This window comes from Trichosurus vulpecula, chromosome 4 (assembly GCF_011100635.1).
Source record: "Trichosurus vulpecula isolate mTriVul1 chromosome 4, mTriVul1.pri, whole genome shotgun sequence".
NCBI classification, from domain to species: domain Eukaryota; kingdom Metazoa; phylum Chordata; class Mammalia; order Diprotodontia; family Phalangeridae; genus Trichosurus; species Trichosurus vulpecula.
This window is the reverse complement of record NC_050576.1, coordinates 108,009,818-108,028,284: the sequence shown is the minus strand read 5'-3', so window position 1 is coordinate 108,028,284 and position 18,467 is coordinate 108,009,818. Positions and strand designations below refer to the sequence as shown.

At 41.6% G+C, this 18,467-nt stretch overlaps 2 protein-coding genes across 2 annotated transcripts in view; one reads left to right on the top strand and one right to left on the bottom strand.

Moving 5' to 3' along the window:
• Positions 1–563, bottom strand: part of SRGAP2 (SLIT-ROBO Rho GTPase activating protein 2) — a 255,706-nt gene extending 255,143 nt beyond the window's left edge. Inside the window, exon 1 of the mRNA XM_036756769.1 lies at positions 443–563. The gene's annotated coding sequence lies outside the window, so the exon portion shown is untranslated. The remainder of the gene's footprint in view (positions 1–442) is intronic.
• On the top strand, positions 505–17,899 carry FAM72A (family with sequence similarity 72 member A). The gene is made up of 5 exons (XM_036756776.1): positions 505–796; positions 981–3,537; positions 4,989–5,066; positions 9,462–9,586; positions 16,388–17,899. The coding sequence occupies exons 2-5, from the start codon at positions 3,386–3,388 to the stop codon at positions 16,480–16,482; spliced, it is 450 nt and encodes a 149-aa protein (XP_036612671.1). The 5' UTR covers positions 505–796; positions 981–3,385; the 3' UTR covers positions 16,483–17,899.
• Positions 17,900–18,467: the final 568 nt, after the last annotated feature.

The following is an 18,467-nucleotide window of genomic DNA, read 5'->3' as shown; positions in this document are numbered from 1 at the left end:
TTCTGCAGCCTGGGCGCAATTCCCGGGAGCGCGCCGGGGAGACCTAGGCACGAGGCGCCCAGCCCCGTGCGTGCACCGAGCGCAGCGGACGGACGGACGGACGGTGCCGCCTGCCGGGCTCGGGAGGCAGTGAGTAATTAGTCAGCGCTGCCTCCCGGGAAGAGGAAGGGGCTACTCTGCGGGTTGCGGGGGGCGTTGTCAGGTGCCGCAGGACGTCGGAAGGGGCATTGGGAGCCGCGCCGGGGACACCGGCCAGGAGAGGGCGAGGGGCTGTGCACAAGGGATTTGGGAAGTCTCCCGGAGCCTGGACCTCCGGCTGCCGGGCAACGGGAGGGTGGAGAAGCCAAGCGGGCGGCGGATGCCGCTCTCTCCTTCCCGCCCCAGCCACCGGTTCCCTCCTGGAAACCAGAAGGAAGAAAAAGGAGAAGGAAGGAGCCTTTACCTGGCTCCGGCGCGGCTGGGTCCCCCGGCCCCGGGAACGCTTTCCCTTCTCAGTTCCCGCCCATCCACCCGCTACTTTGCTGCTCGCTTCCCTCCCCCACCCCCTCGGCGAGCCTCCGCTTGCTTTACAGATGGATCCAGGAGAGCAAACCCACCGGCTTGCCAATCATCGCCCGCCGCCTCTCGACTGACGGACTCTGGAGCCATTGAAAAAGGCTGGTCTCGCCCCTCCACACCTATCCAGAAGGAAGGTTGGGCTGGAGCAATCAAAGGGTGTGGCCCGTCGCGCATGGGCGGAGTCCTGGAATGAGCCCCACCCCTCGAGACATTCAACTAAAGTTAAAAAAAAAACTAGGTAGGTGGGAACAAGACGCTCAGCAACCACACGCGAACTCAAAAGAGTAGACAGAACCAATTGGGTCGTGTCAAGGGGGAGAGGCGTTGCGGGGAATTTTCGCCAATAGAGAATAAGAATGTGAGGGGAATGTCTAACGTCTTCCAATTGGAAGCTCGAAGGGCGTACTCTTTCCTTTTCACAGGGGCGAAAGCGAGGACTTGCCTAACCCTTGAAGTTCACCAATCAAAGTCGGAGGCGTAGCCAAATTCTTCCAACTGGCAAGCAGAATCGAACAGACACCGTTGCCGGGGAGGGCTGGACAAGGTTCTCCTCCACTCAGATTTTTCACCGGGAGGCGTGTCCAGACTCTTCCAATGGGGGAAGAAGGCGTGTCCCGGCTTCCCTCCAATAGGAGCGCGAGGTTGGTAATTCAAACTGACAGCCGGTAGGAAAAGGCAAAGGAGGAGAGTGAAAACGGCGTGTCCGGTGACAGGAGCCCCGCGAGGACTGAGCCGAACCGACCTGCCCTGCCCCGCCCCGCCCCGCTCCCTCCAGGGCGCGCGCCGGCGCCTGCGCGCCTGACCGGTCCAGTTCGAGGGGGAGAGAGCGAGCTGAGGGAAGGGGCCGTCGAGGAAGACAGGGCAGAGCTGAGGAGAGGGAACCTCAAGGGAGAGAGAGCTGGGGGGGCAGCTATCCAGGGAGAGAGAGAGAGTGCTGAGGGGGATCATCCAGGAAGATAGAGCAAGGTCAGAGCAAAGGCGTCGAAGCCGAGAGAGGGCCGTCAGAGGCTGCATCCAGGAGGAGAGGGCGAGATTAGAGGAGAGGCGTTACAGGAGGGAGAGGGAGCTCAGGGGTGCCATCCAGGAGCGAGAGAGAGCCCAGCAGCGGTGCTCCAGAAGAGACAGGGAACTACGGGTGGACGCCCCGGTGGTGAGGGAGAGGCTCGAGACCAGGTACCCAACGCGACAGAGGATCGTACCGGTGGACGCCCCGATAGTGAGGGAGAGGGCAGAGCCGAGACACCCGCAGAGAGACAGGTTGCTGAGCAGCTTAGTGCAGGAGGATTGGGTGAGAAGCGAAGACAGGGTCCCAGACAGGCCGAAAGAGGTCAGGTTCGTTCAGGGAGAGAGGGAGCCCCCCGGCAGAGAGAGGAACCTCAGGGGCTTCCTCCACGAAGACCGCGAGCGAGACGACAATAGGCTCGCCAGGGCCAGGGAGAGTGTGCTGAGAAGTGCCGCCCAGGACGACAGGGACCTCTGGGGCCTCCTCTACGAAGAACGGGAGAGGGCCGAGGACAGGCTCGCCAGGGCCAGGGAGAGTGTGCTGAGAAGCGCCGTCCAGGAAGGCAGGAAGCGAGATGACGCCCAGCCATTAAGGAGGGCGTGGGTCTGGGACTCTAGGGGGAGTGCCCAGAGGGAGAGAGAGCAGATCGAAAGCCGGCAGTCCAGAGAGGTCGACCTGAGGGACGTCGTCCAGGAAGAGAGGGAGAGGTCTGAGAGGAGGCTGACCCAGAGAGAGAGAGATCTGAGGGTGGTCATCCAGAGGCAACCCCCCCCAGTGCAGGGGAGTTGTGTAGGGAGGGAGCGAGAGCTGAGGGGGTCCATCCAGAGGGACTCGGAGAGAGCCGAGAGGAGGAGTATAAGGAGCGAGAGAGAGCTGAGGGAGAGCATTCAGGGAGAAAGGAGGGAAGAGGCCAGAGAGAGAAAAAGATCAAGTCAGGGTCTCCTGCTGAGGGCGAGAGAGAACGCCGAGAGGCGCCTCCATCTAGCGAGTCACCCCGCCAGGGGAGCAACTCTGCCCGAGGGAGAAAGTTTCAGTGCCCTCCAGGGAAGGAGACAGAGGCCTGCAGAGAGAAAGAAAGAGTATTGAAAGGTATCTCCTGGAAGGGAGAGGAAGTTCTCAGTAGGACCGTCAGGGAGAGAGTGAGCTCTCTGAGACAGCACTTGAGAAAAATTGTGTTGAAGAATTCCTCTAGAGAGAGGCAGACAGTTCTAGACAGGGGAAGAACTAGATTTGGGGGCAGAGGAGAGAATACCCAGAGAAAACTGGGACGGAACGGTCACCCTTCAGGGAAAGAGAACTGAGAGTAAATAGTGCTGAAAAGAGGAGTCCACAAGAAATTTAGGGGAGAATATCCCTGGGAGAAAGTGATCAGAAAGCCCTGGGCAAAACTGGGGGAAGCAAAGGCTTTAAGAAAACAGGATATGAGGAAGCCTGAGAGGAGAAAGTTTTAGAGATAAAAGTGTAGAAGAGAAATCTGAGAAAAAGATAATTATTGAGGCAAAAGTTAAAAAGGAAAGTTTCCATTAAGATAGGAGGGGGGGGAACAGCTAAGAAAAAAAAGTACTGACAATTCAGCAGCTCATCTCCCCCCCACACTCAACTCCCCCAGCAGTTAAGGGGAAAAGAAAGTTTACCCCCTCCCTGCCTCCTACCACAGAGAAAAGAACTACCTGTATCTTTCCTCAGTCTGGGCAAAAGGTCTAATTTCTTGCTTAGTCCTAAGGCTTTACTTCCAGTCTTCCAGTTTGGGGTTCCTGGACTGGACAGGGCAGAGGCTCTGCTTCCTTTTTCAAAACGCTCTTTCCTAATCCTCTCTGAGTCATTATGTCTACCAGCAATTATAGCTTCAAGAACCGGTGTGTATCTATCCTGTGCTGCAAATTCTGTAAGCAAGTGATCAGCTCTAGGGGGATGAAGGCTGTCTTGCTGGCAGACACTGAGATAGACCTTTATTCTACAGACATTCCTCCAACCAAGTAAGTCAAGCTGACTAGGGGTAAGAAGATTTCAGTTCAACGGTAGCCCTTTAACTAGAAGGGGAGAGTTGAGACTGGCCCTCTGGGAGACAACAGTGAGGTTATCGTTTTGGAGTGCCAGCCACTCCCAAGCTTAGATTTAGTATCTGATGATCCCATTGGAACAAAACGGAGTGGGCTGAATGTCTGGACATGGTCTGTGGTTTAGCCATAGTGGTCAGCTGTGATTCGAGACTCCAATTCAATTACAGCTGTGTGACCACATAGCCTTGAAGTCTAAACTCTGGCACTCTGCCCTACTATTTCGTTGCATCTAGTGTTCAGTGATTTAGTGGATGAGTCCTATATGATGCACTGGATTATTTTCTAAACTTTGATCTTTATTGAATATGAAAATGAAGAAATGCTTTTGAGAGTATAATTGACCTGAGGGATGGCAAGCAGCTATTCTTTGTTCCCATTTAGGACAGAACCAAAGAAAATGGATTAAAATGGAAAGAACCACTAAGATTTACTGTAAATAATAATTTCATGATAATATAAAAGGTAACCAAATGAGATTGTGGAATCTTTTAATCTGTGCTTCAAAAATAGGACAGATTCTGATCTGTCTGTTGGTTTAAGTCTGGTCCTGCTTGCAGGCAAGGATTGGGTTGGATTACTCCTCACTGGCCTTTGAAACCATAAATTCTTATTATAAATTATAAATTTTTATTATTTAATGCTTTTCTTTTCAGAAGTACACACACAAAAATATTTGCAATATCAATCCATGTATCTATACAGTAACCATGGTAATAAGTACATTATTATAATGTTAAGTATATGGGAATGATGCTCAGATTTATGTAGCACTTTATAGTAGACAGAATATTTTTTCTTATAACACTGCTGTGAGATAGGTGGTATCAGGATTATTTTCCCCATTCTGCAGAAAAAGAACCTGAGACTCAGTGAAGTTACTCAGCTTCTCTAACGTCACAGGCTAGTCCATGGCAGAGCTAGACTTCAGACTCCTGGGGCCAGTGCTCTGTCCACTTTACCACATTGTCTCTTGGTTTGTATTAGTCAGGGAGGTAAAGGTTCAAAAAGCAAATGGCTTGCTGGTGATGTTACAAGTTAGTGCCAGAGGGTCCAGAACAGAATCAGGGACTTTTCATGTTGATTGCTGTTCTTCTTAGTTCGTGAGAGATGGGAATGTAATAATGTGTTGAAATATATGTGGATCGATGAATACTAGAAAGAGAAAAAATGAAAGATTTATTAGAAGTTCATGACAAGTTGGCAGATGTTAAATGGCCCTTATAAAATACAATGTAGTTCTGCCTGTAGGCAGGGAGGTAGACTAGCTGGCTCTTTAGGGTCTCTTCCAGGCCTTTGAATCCACCCTTTCAGTGCTGCTTCACCGATCAAAAGAAGAACTAACTATCCTGACGTGTTTTCCCTTCTAGTGCTGTGGACTTCATTGGAACCTGTTATTTTACTGAAATCTGCCAATGCAAACTGAAGGACATTGCCTGTTTAAAATGGTAATTTATCACAGTTTTACTTTACCTGTGGATTTGGAAGACAAGTGTTGAAGCTGAATGAGTGAAATTCAATGGGTTGCACTTAGCACTGGTTGCCATCTGTGGGTCGAACCATGGATTCCTGTTCCCTGTGAAGGGCACATTGAAAAGCCATTTGGAGAAAAAAAACAGATCAAAATGTATTAAATTACAATTTAAACTATCAGTTCAGGATGAAATATGGTGGAAAGACGTGAAAAGAAAGACAGCATAGTGAAGTTCATAGGGCACTAGACTTGGAGTCAGGGACACCTGTCTTCAGATCCCGTCTCAGACATTTATTGACTATGTAACCCTGAACAGTTCACTTAACCTCTGTCTGTCTTTGTTTGTCACCAGTAAAATAAGGAGGTTTGTCTCAATGGCTTCTAAAGTCCCTTCCAGCTCTAACTATATAAAATCCTGTGAGAAGTAGTAACTGAAATAATTCCACCTGTTGGCTGAGTTTAGCATATGACCAGATAATAGAATGATTTGTGAAAAATTCAAATCTATCATCAGCTGGCTAACACTGAGAAGGGTGAAAATTCTTGCAAATTTCACCATTCATTGTAGGTTTGCCTTACTTCTGAACATTTTAAAAAATAGCAAAGTCTAAAATTAGAGTCGCTAGCTTGTATTTGGTTTGCAGGGACACATGTTATCCTCCTACTTCTCCATCTGGTGGATCAGTTCTTGGGTGGCAACAGAGAACTGTAACATACAAGAACCCTAAATCACACTAGAGCCTCAAGGTAGCAGAAACCTTGGACCTACAGGGCTAATGTTTGTTCAGTATATAGTAGTGGTATCCAGAGTATCTTGGTGTCTTATAGAACGAACCGAAATCACTGCTCTGCCTTCTGAAAACTAACCGCTGAAGTGAGAGGCACAGCTGGTATATGATATTAATTTGCTTTTGCATAGCCCTTGATATACATCAATTCAGTTGGTCCTCTCAGCAGACCTGTGAACTACACAGTACGGGTAGGATTATCCTTGTTTTGTAAGTGAAGAAATGGAGCCTTAGACAGTCTGTGTAGTATAGTTACTTACCAAAAGTCTCCCGGCTGATTCAAAGCAGAGTCAGTACTTGAACCTGGACCTTATGACACTGGCTCTGCTGTTCTTTCTACTATACCTTACTGCCTCCTTACTGCTGGGTATCTAAAAAGGTTATGTTCAGAGAACTCTAAAAAAAGACACCCTGAATTTTGTTGTCATGACTCAAGTCTGCCTGGTTGGGATACTTTTGAAGGAGGTAGAATCCTAAGTGAGTTTTCAGGACTTCCAAGAACCTGTCATTTCATTGGTGAACAAAGCTCCAAACCATCATAACAGACAGCTTCCATGAATGGGCTTGGCAAATAATAATAAGAATAATAATAATTAATCTTAATCATAATCATTTTGTGAGCAACCTTCTGATGATGAGCTTCTATGCACTTATGCTACTCCTTGGAAGACAATCTTTGGTTCCAACCTCAAAGCCTTTCCAACCTGGTGGGACCTTCCAGAGTTTGCATTCTACTTGGGATAACATTTAGGAACCCAGAGTCCCTACAACCCAGATGCCTCATGCTGAAGCATCGAGTGGAATTTTTGTGGAGTGTATAAAATAAAAATGGAACTGGGTTAGTTGTTATAGCAAAGAAATATTCAGGTTTAAATAATAAATTAGACAAAATCAGCCTGCTTTCTTAACCGATATTAAGGATGAATAAAATATTACCCAAGAAGTTTGGGAATGTAATCATATAAAATAGTTGGTGCTATTTTACTTAGAATCTTAGAATTTAGAGAGAAGCAGAGGTTACCTAATCTAGGAATTTCAGCTGCAACATCCCATCACTCTTCTACTTAAAAAACAGTAGTGATGCCCAAACTCCCAAAATTCCTTGGTCCCACCCCTCACCCCCAGCTGTCCATTGCATTTGGGGGAAGTTCTAATTCATAGGAAGTTTTTACTTATATCAATTCAAAATCTCTTTCCAGGTAACTTTTTGCCCTCTAAAGTAGTCAAATGTCTTCCAAGTGACGACACTTAGTATATTTGAAGACTGCTATCTGTTCCTGCTGAGCTCTCTTCTCTGGGCTAATTACTTTTTGCCCTTAGCCCACAAAGGGAACCAGAAGCTCCTGGGGCAGCTCATATAGCTCTGATTGTTAGAAAGTTTTTGCTTAAATTGAACAAAAATGACCTCTGCAATTTCCTTGTGCGGCATGGTTTTGAGTTCTTCTACCATCCTGGTCACCCTCTTTGAGTCCAATTTGTCAATGTCCTTCCTAAAATGTTATACCCAGCACCATACACAGTACTCCAGGTCTGCATTTCACTTGCGTTTATATAAATTGTACCGTGTACATCTGTTGATGTAGCTCAAGATCATATTTTCTTTTTTTGGCTGCCACATCACACTGATGATTCATACTGATCTTGTAATTTCCCTTCCTTCACTCCCCCAGTCTCCTATGAATGTTAGCTCCTTGAGGGTAGGGACTTTTTGTTTCTGTCTTTCTTTCTACATCACCTAGCACCATTCTCTCCATCTATCATTTAGCATTATATGTCGTACACAGTATGTACTCAATGTTTATTGAATTAAATTGTTGAACTGAATTAATCTGATCTAGCAAAACCCCTATATCTTTTTCGCACAAAATGCTTTCTAACTATGCTCTCCCATTTCCCCTACCAAACCACCCCCTCACCCCCATCCTCCACCACAACCTTCTCCAACTATTCATATAATACATCTTTTTTAACGAAAGGGTACAACTTTATCACTATTAAATTTTATCTTGTCTTTAGCCTACCATTCCAGCCAGTCATATTAGGAATAATAACTTGCATTTGCAAATATGCAAAACACTTTACTATTTTATCTCATTTGTACCTCAAAACAATGCTATGAAGTTAGTACTACAGGTATTTTTATCTCTATTTTCAATTTGAGGAAACTGAGGCTCAGAGGGCATAAGGGACTTGCCCATCATCATATAGTCAATAAAGATTAGATGCACAATTTGAACTTTGTCTTCTTGACTCCAATAACAGCATTCTGCCTATTGTGTCATATTGCTTTTCCTGGTTTCGTTATCAAAAGTATTTAGCTGTCACTGCCGATTTTATGTCATCTGCAAATTTGTTACATATGGTACCTGTCATTATGATTATGTAAAGTTATAACACTCGTTAGAACAATATGACTTAATGGAAAGAATACTGATTTATCTAGCTTAATTTTTTATAGGTATTTTCTGTGTTTCTCAAATTATAGTTCAACTACACTATATTAAAACTTCTCTTTGGGTTAAATACTGTCTCAGAATGTATTCTATTTTCTTGTCTCTGTCCCTGTTTATATCTGGCATCAAGGCACATTGACAAATCGATAAACTATTTTCTCCATAGTATGTATTAAGTAAAATTATTAAAAGATATATATGATTGAAGAGCATTGTGTGATTGGATGTATTAGAGAAAGCTTTCATTTTATTGCATTATTTGGGGAGCCACGTATTTAAAATAAGGATATTATTAAATTATTGCTTAATATTTAGTAATCATAAAAAAAAATCTAGAAACTGTTTAGAGAAGAAAAGAAAGAATATTTGACTACGAACCATAGGGATTCTATTCAAATCCTGACTCTGCTGTTTCCTACCTTGTGTGACCTCGGGCACTTCAAAGTGCTGGGCCTAGCTTTCTTCTACATAAAAAGGTGTGGGTTAAATGACCTCTAACAACCTTTCCACCTCTAAATCTTTGGTTGTCCGAACTTGAACCCCAAAACCTGTGTTGTTGAGGGATAAGAGGCAAGAAGGGGCAAGAAATTAAGGCCTAAATTATACAGATAATCTGTTTACGTTGATTGAATTCATTCCTTAGCTTTACTAGCGGAGATATAGCCATAATATAGCCCCTCTAGTGTCACATCTCTACCAGACACCCCCCTCCCACCTTCTTTGTATCCCTTGGAGTTGTAGAAGGATAGCTGAGCTTGGGTCCTAGATCTCCAATGTCTTCAGTTACCTCATTTGTAAAATAAGAGGATTGGATTAAACTCTTGAGGGCCCTTTCAGGCCTAATACGCTATCATCACAGAATCTCAAAATTTCAGAGTAGAAATGGAACTTAGAAACCATCTAGTGCAGTCAGTCACCTAATTAAGACTCCCCCTACAATATTCCCTACAAGGAGCTTTGATTGAAGGTCCAATGGAACGTAAACTCCTTGAGGCCAAGGACTATTTCATTGTTGTCTTTTTATTTACTGCACTTAGCAGAGTTTCAGGCTCTTTGTAAGCACTTAATAAATACTTATTGAATGAATGAATATTACTCAAAGGTGATCATTCTTGTTTTCTGTTTTAGTGGGAACATTGTAGGTTACCATGTGATCGTTCCATGCAAACCCTGCCTTCTTTCCTGCAACAACGGGCATTTCTGGATGTTTCATAGTCAGGCCGTTTTTGGTATCAACCGGTTAGACTCCACTGGTAAGAAACATTATCCACAGATTTCTATATCTTATCTATAAAATACAAACATAATTCAAATTGCCATTGTCAGCTACAGGATTCGGGGTGTCTTAGCAGGGTTAGAATAAAGGTAGATAAAAATATTTAAAATCACTAGCTAACATTTGTTCCTGGGTTACTATAAAGTAAAAAAATTATGGCAGATTAAGTAAACCATACATATAAAAATTAATCTATTTTTAACAATGACCTCTTCTCAGGAAGCTCCCCCTAACCTAGATTACTGGACTTTAGGATATCAGTCTTCCTGCTTATGTTAAATAAAACCCTGAGATCTCTACTGAAATTTAAATCCTTTTTTCTCAAATATTCACTTACAGAGAGTATTGGCAAAAGTCCATTATCATGTTTGTGCTTTGTTATCTAAGGGTCCAAAGTTGCCTAAATTCTTTTTTTTTTTAATTGATTAATATTTTAATTGTTCTGGCCTGTTCTTCAACATACGTTGTTACTCCAGAGAGTTTTTCAAAGAGCGTTAGGTTCAATAACCATTTGATTTCCTGTGGGTATTTCGTTGTTGTTGTTTTTAATATATTATCTCAGATTTAAAAACAGTCTCAATGAGATTTACCCATACTAGAAGGACTACAGTCATTTCTTCTGATACTTTCTTTAGTGAAGAGAATGTAAATATTTGACTCTAAAAAAATTGTTACCTTTACTAATTACTTTGTTAAGCAATTATACTGCCAATGCTTTATGGATATTTACATGATACATTTTACATTGCTTGCAGCCATTCAGTCTGTCATGTACGTACATGTTCTAATTGTCTAACGCTATTTTGGCTTTGAAGAAAGCTTGATGGTCTGAGTCAATACTAACACCAAAATTTTTACTGTTGCTCAGATTTTTCAAATATATATTTTGGACTTAGGAAGTTTGGTGGGTGTTTTTTAGGAGAAAGAAAACCTTAGGCTTAAAAAAATGGTAAAAATTATTTCAGTGTCCAAAACGTGTTGTCTCTGAGTCCTCCTCACACACCTTTTCTATAGACTAACATTCAGTCATCATCTGGGACCTAAGCTTGGTTCTTAAGCTATCATTCAAGGTCTTAATTTGAGAATCTAGTAGTTACAATGGGCTGTTTGCACTTAAGTGCCAATCTGAATTCCCTCATGCGAGATTTAAGCTCCTAATTTAAGCCCCCAGATGTATATTTGTGCTAATCATGGGGCACATGGGGCGCATTAAGGGAAGTTTTTGCTTTGATACCATTTTTCCTGTATTCAAAACACAGGGACTTTTTTTATTATTTACTTTAATATTGGTTAATTTTTCAAAGATAAAAGCACTGCATTCTTCCATTCACATCGAATCTAATCCATGAGAAACAGATGTATCGCAGGATTTCCTTCCTCCCTTCTTAACAGAGAAAGGAAGGTGCTGCTTCTGTCAGATCCAATCTCTCAGTTTATTTTTCCTCCTTTGAAACAATTGTGCTAAACTACTTCATGTCCCTGAGTATTGACTCCAAGAATCCTTCGTAGCACTGATATTGTAACTGAAGCGATTTTTTTTTCTAGAAACTTGCTTCTCATGGCATGGAAACTATCTTTGCAAGTCTCCTGGGTAGCAGGATCAAAGGACTATCCATGAAACCTTGGAAAATCCCAGACTTCAGAATGATGTCTCTCTAAACACAAACCCCACTTCAGGCAATATTATACTAAAAACCACCCCAGAAAGATTGTTGTTTCCATTATTATGGAGGGTTCCCAGAGAAGCTTCCAAAGCCTTCCTAGATAACCTGTCCTAATATTTCACAACTGCTGAAGTTGGGAAGTTTTTCATAACTTAGTGGGGCCTCTACAAATTTATGCTCCTTAAGCCTAACTCAGTCCTCACTGTTGCTCTGCAGTCCTTCCTTAGTCATCTCATGATCACACTCCCTATTGTGAATGCTTTCACTCTTTCTAAACAACCAAATTTAGTCCCACCTACTACTCTCAGTTGAGTGCTGCCTTCTACTCACTGGGAAAATTGAGCCAATCAGAAATGGACTTCCTCAACCCCTCCATGTGTGCCCCAACCTTTCAATATCTTCACCTTGTATGTCTTCCTGCCCTCTTGTCTTCGAAGAGATTTTGGCTTTCCTTAGAAAGGCCAAACCTTCCACCTACTGCTTCATTCATATCCTCCCAGCTCATCCTCAAACTTGTTCTATTTCTCATTCTTTCTTCCAGTCCCCTTCTCACCACCCCGGCATCTTCAGTCTTTTCCTCTCCATTGACTACTTCAAACATGATCAACTCTTCCTTGACTAAAAAAAAATATTAGGCCCAAGACCTTGCTAATCCTTTGCGCTACTGTATCATCTCTCCTTCCTTTCAGTCAATGTCGTGAAAGAAGGGTATAGAAAGTATCCATTTACTTCTTCACTCTGAAGCCCCTGGCAAGCTTCTGTAATAGTTTCATAGATTTAGAGCTGGGAAGGAACATTTACACGTCATCTAGGCCAACTCTCTTATTTTAAAGTTGAGGAAACCGAGTGAAGCCCATGGAAGTTCACACAGGCAGTAAGACTCAAGTTAAGAACCTCTACCTCTAAACCTAGTGTTCCTTCCATTGTACCATACTGTCCTCTACATCCCAGTGAAACTACTCTCAAAGATCAGAATGATCTTATGATTGACAATGCAACAGCACCTTCTCAGTCCTTTTGAAGCTACCCAATAGCATTTGACCCTGTTGATGACTCCCTCCTTTAATATTCTCTTCCTTGGGTTTCTATGAAACTGAGCCCTTGCAGTCCTTCTTATACTGCTGATGACTGCTACTCTTACATCTTCTTCACCCTGATGTCTAAGTGTAGAAGATTCCCCAAACTCTACTCTCAGTGCTTTTCTATCTATATACTCTGTGTGATTACTATGGGCTCATCTATTTCTTCTATGTGGATGCCTCCCTAATTGAGATCTCCACTCTCACCCACCCCCTCCTCCCACCTGAGCAGCAGACCCAAATTTCTGACTCACAGCTAAGTATATTCAGTTGGGTGTCCAGCACTCCAAGCTCAATATGTCCAAAATTGAATTAATCATATCGTGGTGTCTCAGAGTTTGAAGAGACCCCAAAGGTCATCTAGTCTAACCCATTCCTGACAAGTGCTCATCTGCTCTCCACTCAGAAAACTCTAGGATGGCTATTGCCACCCAAGATAGCACATTGCACTTTCGGGAACTCTAATTATTAGGAATCCATCTGCCTACAATTTCCACTCCTCGCTCTGCTCTGTGAAGCCATATCCCATCCTCTTCCATATCCCTTTTAATATTCCAAGATAGCTCTTCCCCCAAAGTCTTCTTTCTTTCGATCCTTGAATGGTATGGTTTCTAGTCCTTTCAAAAGCTTGATTACCTTCCACCAGATGAACTCCACTTTGTCAATATCCTTCTTGAAATTGTGCCCAGAAATGAACACAATACTCCTGTGGTCTGACTAGGATAGGGGGACTATCATTTTCCTTGTTCTGGACTAAGCCATGCTGCACTTGATATCAGGAGTTAGCATTCCTGAGTTCAAATCCTGCTTCTGACACTTCCTAGTTCTGAGACCCCAGGCAAGCTACTTAACCTCTCTCAGCCTTAGTTTCCTCATCTGTAAAATGGGAATAATAATACCACCAAGGTTGTTGTCAGGAATAAATGGAATAACACATGCAGAACACTTTGCAAACTTAAAATCACTATATAAATATTATCATGTCTCTAGTAATACAGCCTAAGGTCACTAACCTTTTTGGCTACTATAGCACCTTGTTGATTCAAATTGAGCTTGCTATCACTAAAAACTGGTCTTTTTCACCAAGCTGCTGTTTTAGCTACACGTTCCTCCGTTCTCTAGTTGTATGGTTGATTTTCTTAACTCAAGTATAGCATTTCACATACCTATTAAATTTCCCCTTATTAGATTCAGGCCATTTTTGGTCCTGATTCTAGCATCCGTTGTTTTAGCTCTCCCTCTTAGCTTCATGTCATCTACAGACTTTGATGAGCTTGCCTTCACTCCATTCAGCCAAGATACTGATAAACACGTAAAAGTTCCACAGAGAGATCACAAGGGCACTCCACTAGAAGCCTCCCTCTAGGCTGACACTGATACATTTATCACTACGCTTTAGTTCATTCAACCATTTCCAGATCTGCCCAACTACTATATACTCTCATCTAGCCCATACTTCTCCATCTTCTAAGGATCTCAGAGAACTTTGTGAAACACAAGCATACTTCATTGGTGGCATTTCTAAACTCTAAATCATATTCAACTAACCTTCCTTTTTTGTACAGGGTTATTAAACTGGTGACTCAGGGAAATGTTGTAGGTACAGTTTACTTAAATTTTATCAAAGCATTTTATTGCCTCATGTTATTCGTGTAGAAAACATAGAGATGTAGACGAGACAAAAATTCTATTTGAATGACTAGAAATAAAGAGTAGTCGTTAATAGGTCATGTCTGTTTAAACCTTTTACTAATGATTTGGGTAAAGGCATAGATGTCATGCTTATTGAATTGCAGATGATGTAAAGCCAGGCAGGATAACTAACAAACTGAACGACAGAACCAGGATTCAAAAAAATCTGACAGACCAGAACATTTGGCCCAGTGTAATAAGATGAAATTTAATAGGGATAAGTATCAAATCTTACATTTGGGTTAAAACAATCAACTTCAAACAAGACGAAGTGTGGCTAGACAGCAGCTGGTCTGAAAAAGATCTGAGGGTTTTAAATGATCACAAGCTCAGTAGTAAGAGCCAACATTGTGATTGACGTAGCAGAAAAGAAAATTAAAGCAACCAAGAGAGACCAAATATCCAGGAATGGGTGATTATGTTACTGTAATCTGGTCAGACCACACCTATAGTATTAAAAATTGCTAGCCACGAAAACCCACAGGTCTTCCCCAGAGCAATTGTTTAATAATACCTCCCCATCCTCTAGTTGTATTTTTTTTTAACCCAAATGTAGAATTTTACATTAATTCTTGCTAAATTTTATCTTATTAGATTGATCTAATGTGGGCACCAAATTTAAAGAAGTACAGGAATAAGCTAAAGAGAGTTCAAAGAAAGGCAACCAGGGTCAGAGGGTTTAGAGGTCCCCCAGATCACCCCACCCATGAGTCCACAGTATCATTCAGATTAGGGAACTGAGGCCCATAAAGGTTGAGTGACTTGTCCAAGGTCATTCAGAGAGTGAAAGGCAGAGCTATGATTTCAGCCCAGGTCCTCTGACTCCAAATCTAGCATTGCTTCCACAGCTAGTGAAGGGCCTTGAGTTCATACCATATGAGGATCAGTTGAAGAACCTGGGAATGTTTATCCTGAAGAAGAGGAGACTTAGCAGGGGACATGATAGCTATCTTCATGTATATGAAGGGCTGTCAGATTGAAAAGGAATTAGATCAGCTCTGCTTGGCCATAGGTCTTAAGAACTGGGTAGAAACTGCAAAGGAAGAAAATTTTGGTTCGTCATAAGGAAAACCTTCCAGATAGTTAGAACTATCCAAAAGTAGCCTGGGTCACCTCAGTGGATAAGGGTTTCCTCCTCTCCTTGGGGGAGAGCAGATCCTTTTTCAAGGGGTCCTTGAACTAGATGTCCTCGGAGCCCTTCCATCTCTGAAGTTCTGTGAACTGCCCAGTGGTCGTGGTGCTTAGCAGTCATTCTGACCACTGTTGTAGTTTTTGTTGATTTCCTTTAGCTTCTCTAGAGGTCAAAATCGAGTACACTTTTTTTTTTTCCAATTTAGTGCTTTCAAGTTATGTATGACTTCTAAAGTGCCCATTGTGTCCAGAATAACTCTTTTTCTTTACTAATCGTGCTATTTTTTTTAATGTGTGTGTGTGTGTGTGTGTGTGTATTTCTGTGATATCTGAATCTTAAAAGGGTTTTAAAGGTGGCCTCTCTTTTTTCTGCCTTACTATTGCTATGATCCGATCCTATGACAATTGCTAAAACCTGTACCCACTTTGGCTTAGAATATAACCACCACCTTCTGAGAGTGTATCATATTGTAACTGACACCAGAGCCTTCCATGCCTATGAGAAAAAAGTTTCCAGATATTTCCATTTTATTTGAACACACACATTCCAGTCCTGTACCATACACTCAACCAACCAACCAGCCAATGAAAGTAATGCACCAGTCCTTGCCTTCAAGGAGCTGATACTTAATTACTCAGCAAAATAATGTACTTAACCAAAAAAGAAGAAAATGGATCCTATGAGACCTTCAGCCTTGAAAATCAAAGAAGATAATTTAGAAAATGGTCAGACTATTAAACTTGGAGGCTAGTATTAAGCCAAATGGACTCCTTAATATCCCTTCCAGGACAGGGATTTTAGAATGTAATTCCTAATTTAAATATAACTCCTAAAGTTTAAATAGTTATTCTATGTTTTAGTATAAAATTTACTTTGGAAAAATTAAATCTGGAATAACTATATTGACTAACAACTACAATTTTGAATTATGTTTTTTTAAAAACCATACTAATTAGTGTCAGGACCAAAGAATCTGTGTGGCATAATGGAAAGAGTCCTGGAATTGGAGGCAGAAAACCTGGGTTCAGTTCCTGGCTCTACTCATTTCTGTTGACCTAACTTCAGGCAGATTATTTTACTTCTGTGGGCTTCAGGTTTCTAATCTATAAAATGAGGTGGGGTTGAACTAGATGGCCAGTAAGGTCTGTTCTAGCTCTGAAACCTATGAAAAGTAGTCTGACTTAAGTAATTTGATAACATTATGTTTTCAGGTGTAAATCTCCTACTTTGGGGCAACTTGCCAGAGGCAGAAGAAAGTACAGATGAAGATGCATTAGACATTTCTGAGGAGGAATGTATTAGATGAATGGAAACAAGAATGTGTATATTGTATTAGAACTCTCTTTTTTCTATTTAAGAAAACGCAAAACCAAATATATTAATGAATGAACTTTAAAAACTGTAAAGAAACAGACCAGAGGATTTGTTGACAGGTTTTTCAGGAAGAAAAGATTATATACTCATTGATTTACTCAACAACCACCTTAGTTTGATTTGTTTCTGTATAACTACCAGTAGTTCATTTGGATTTTTTCATACTGGTACATTCTTAAATTCAGGTAGGAGATGGATCTCAATCTCCTTCAAATGTCATTTTGCTCTCTCATCTCCTAATCTAAGGAAATTTTGCTTCTCTCTTGATGCCAAATAATTTTAATTTTAAATTGCGAGGACAAGTGCAATGGTACTGACAGATAATCCAAGTCTTACTGAGTCTTAACAGATGATAATAAAGCAAGCTGTCAGGGTTTCATAGGTATTAACTATCACATTTTCTTTTAGTGAAAAATGTCTCTGCTCTAGTGCAAGAATCCTTATGAATTGGCAAGTAAAGTAAATGAAAATTTGCCCCATGTGGTAACATTCTCAGGAAGAATAATCCTGATTCCTTGCCAAGAAAGTCCATTAAATGGGTTTGTTTAAGGGATTTCAATACCTACTGTTTTCAAATGTTGCATATCCTGCTTCATCAGAAGCCATTACAAATATTGGTTTATGACTGCTTCTGTCCATTTCTTTCCCTTTCCCGTGCCTTCTTCTATAAATGATCAATTTCAATTTCAGTTTCTAGGTGAATAGTTTTACCCCTCAAGTCACACAAAAAAGGTAAAACTAAGGAGTGATTTGCCTATCCCTTAATAAGTTGCACAAGTTTATTCCATGCAAAGAAGCAATTTTTAGAGCCATTTAAGCCTAAAAAGTCAGGAAACTTTTGGATTCTTATCATATGTAAAGTTAATGTTTGTCATAGTTTTGTAAATATCTCTCTGGGAAGCTTTAAAATGTTTTATTGATGCCTTTTGTTATTTTATCACAATCATTTTCAGGTATCTACCCTACCATGATGCAGTGAGCCCCTCATTATAATAAAGAAAAACAGTTAAGCAATATAACTTAAACACTGTGTCTGACAGTATATGCCATATTCCACACCCCTAGTCCCTCTCCCTTCCTCTCTACTGAAAGAAAGGCATTGCCCTTCTTCTTCTCTTCTTTGGAGCCAACATTTGTCATTACAATTACTCAGGATTCACCTTGATTTTAATGTTCTTTTTCCCTTTATTGTTTATATTATCATACCTGCTGTGTATATTGTTTTCCTGGTTCTACTTACTTCAGTCTGCATCAGTTCATGCAAGTTTTCCATGGGAGGCATTTTGGCAATTGTAATTCCAAGACAGACTGAATTACGGATTTACAAATAAATACAGTTCTATTGTTGTATACTAAGATCCTTTTTTAAAAAAGGAACGAAAACCTGTCCTTCCTCCAGGAGTTGCACAAATAATAGAATTCAAGATCAGTATTCTCAATTCTCTACCCAGCGCACATTGGAACTTACCCTGGATGAGGACATGTGACCTCAATCCTCAATTTCAAGGTTGAGCAAATTGGTAAATATAATATTTCTTTTTTAAAAGTCTGTAATTTCATTAGTTTTTGCTACACAGATCACAACCCCTCTGCACCTTAATAGGTAGTTGTCATGAGCCGTCATGGTTAAAAAATCCTTACCTGGTAGACAGCTCTCTAGGGTTGTATCAACAGGCTTAGTTCTTCAAAGATAAACGTACAGTCACCAGGACATTATTCTCAAGTCTTTTTCATATTGCTGTACCTTCCAGGTTCCTCTCTGCTGACACAGCCTTTCTTGAGAACTCAGATTTACCTCCATACTACAATGAGGGTATGGACCCACAATGAGGGTATAAAGATTGTAGGACTCTAACTGATGAGCAATTTTTAAAAAAATAGTGTTCAATAATAACAGCTCATAATGTTTTAGAGTGA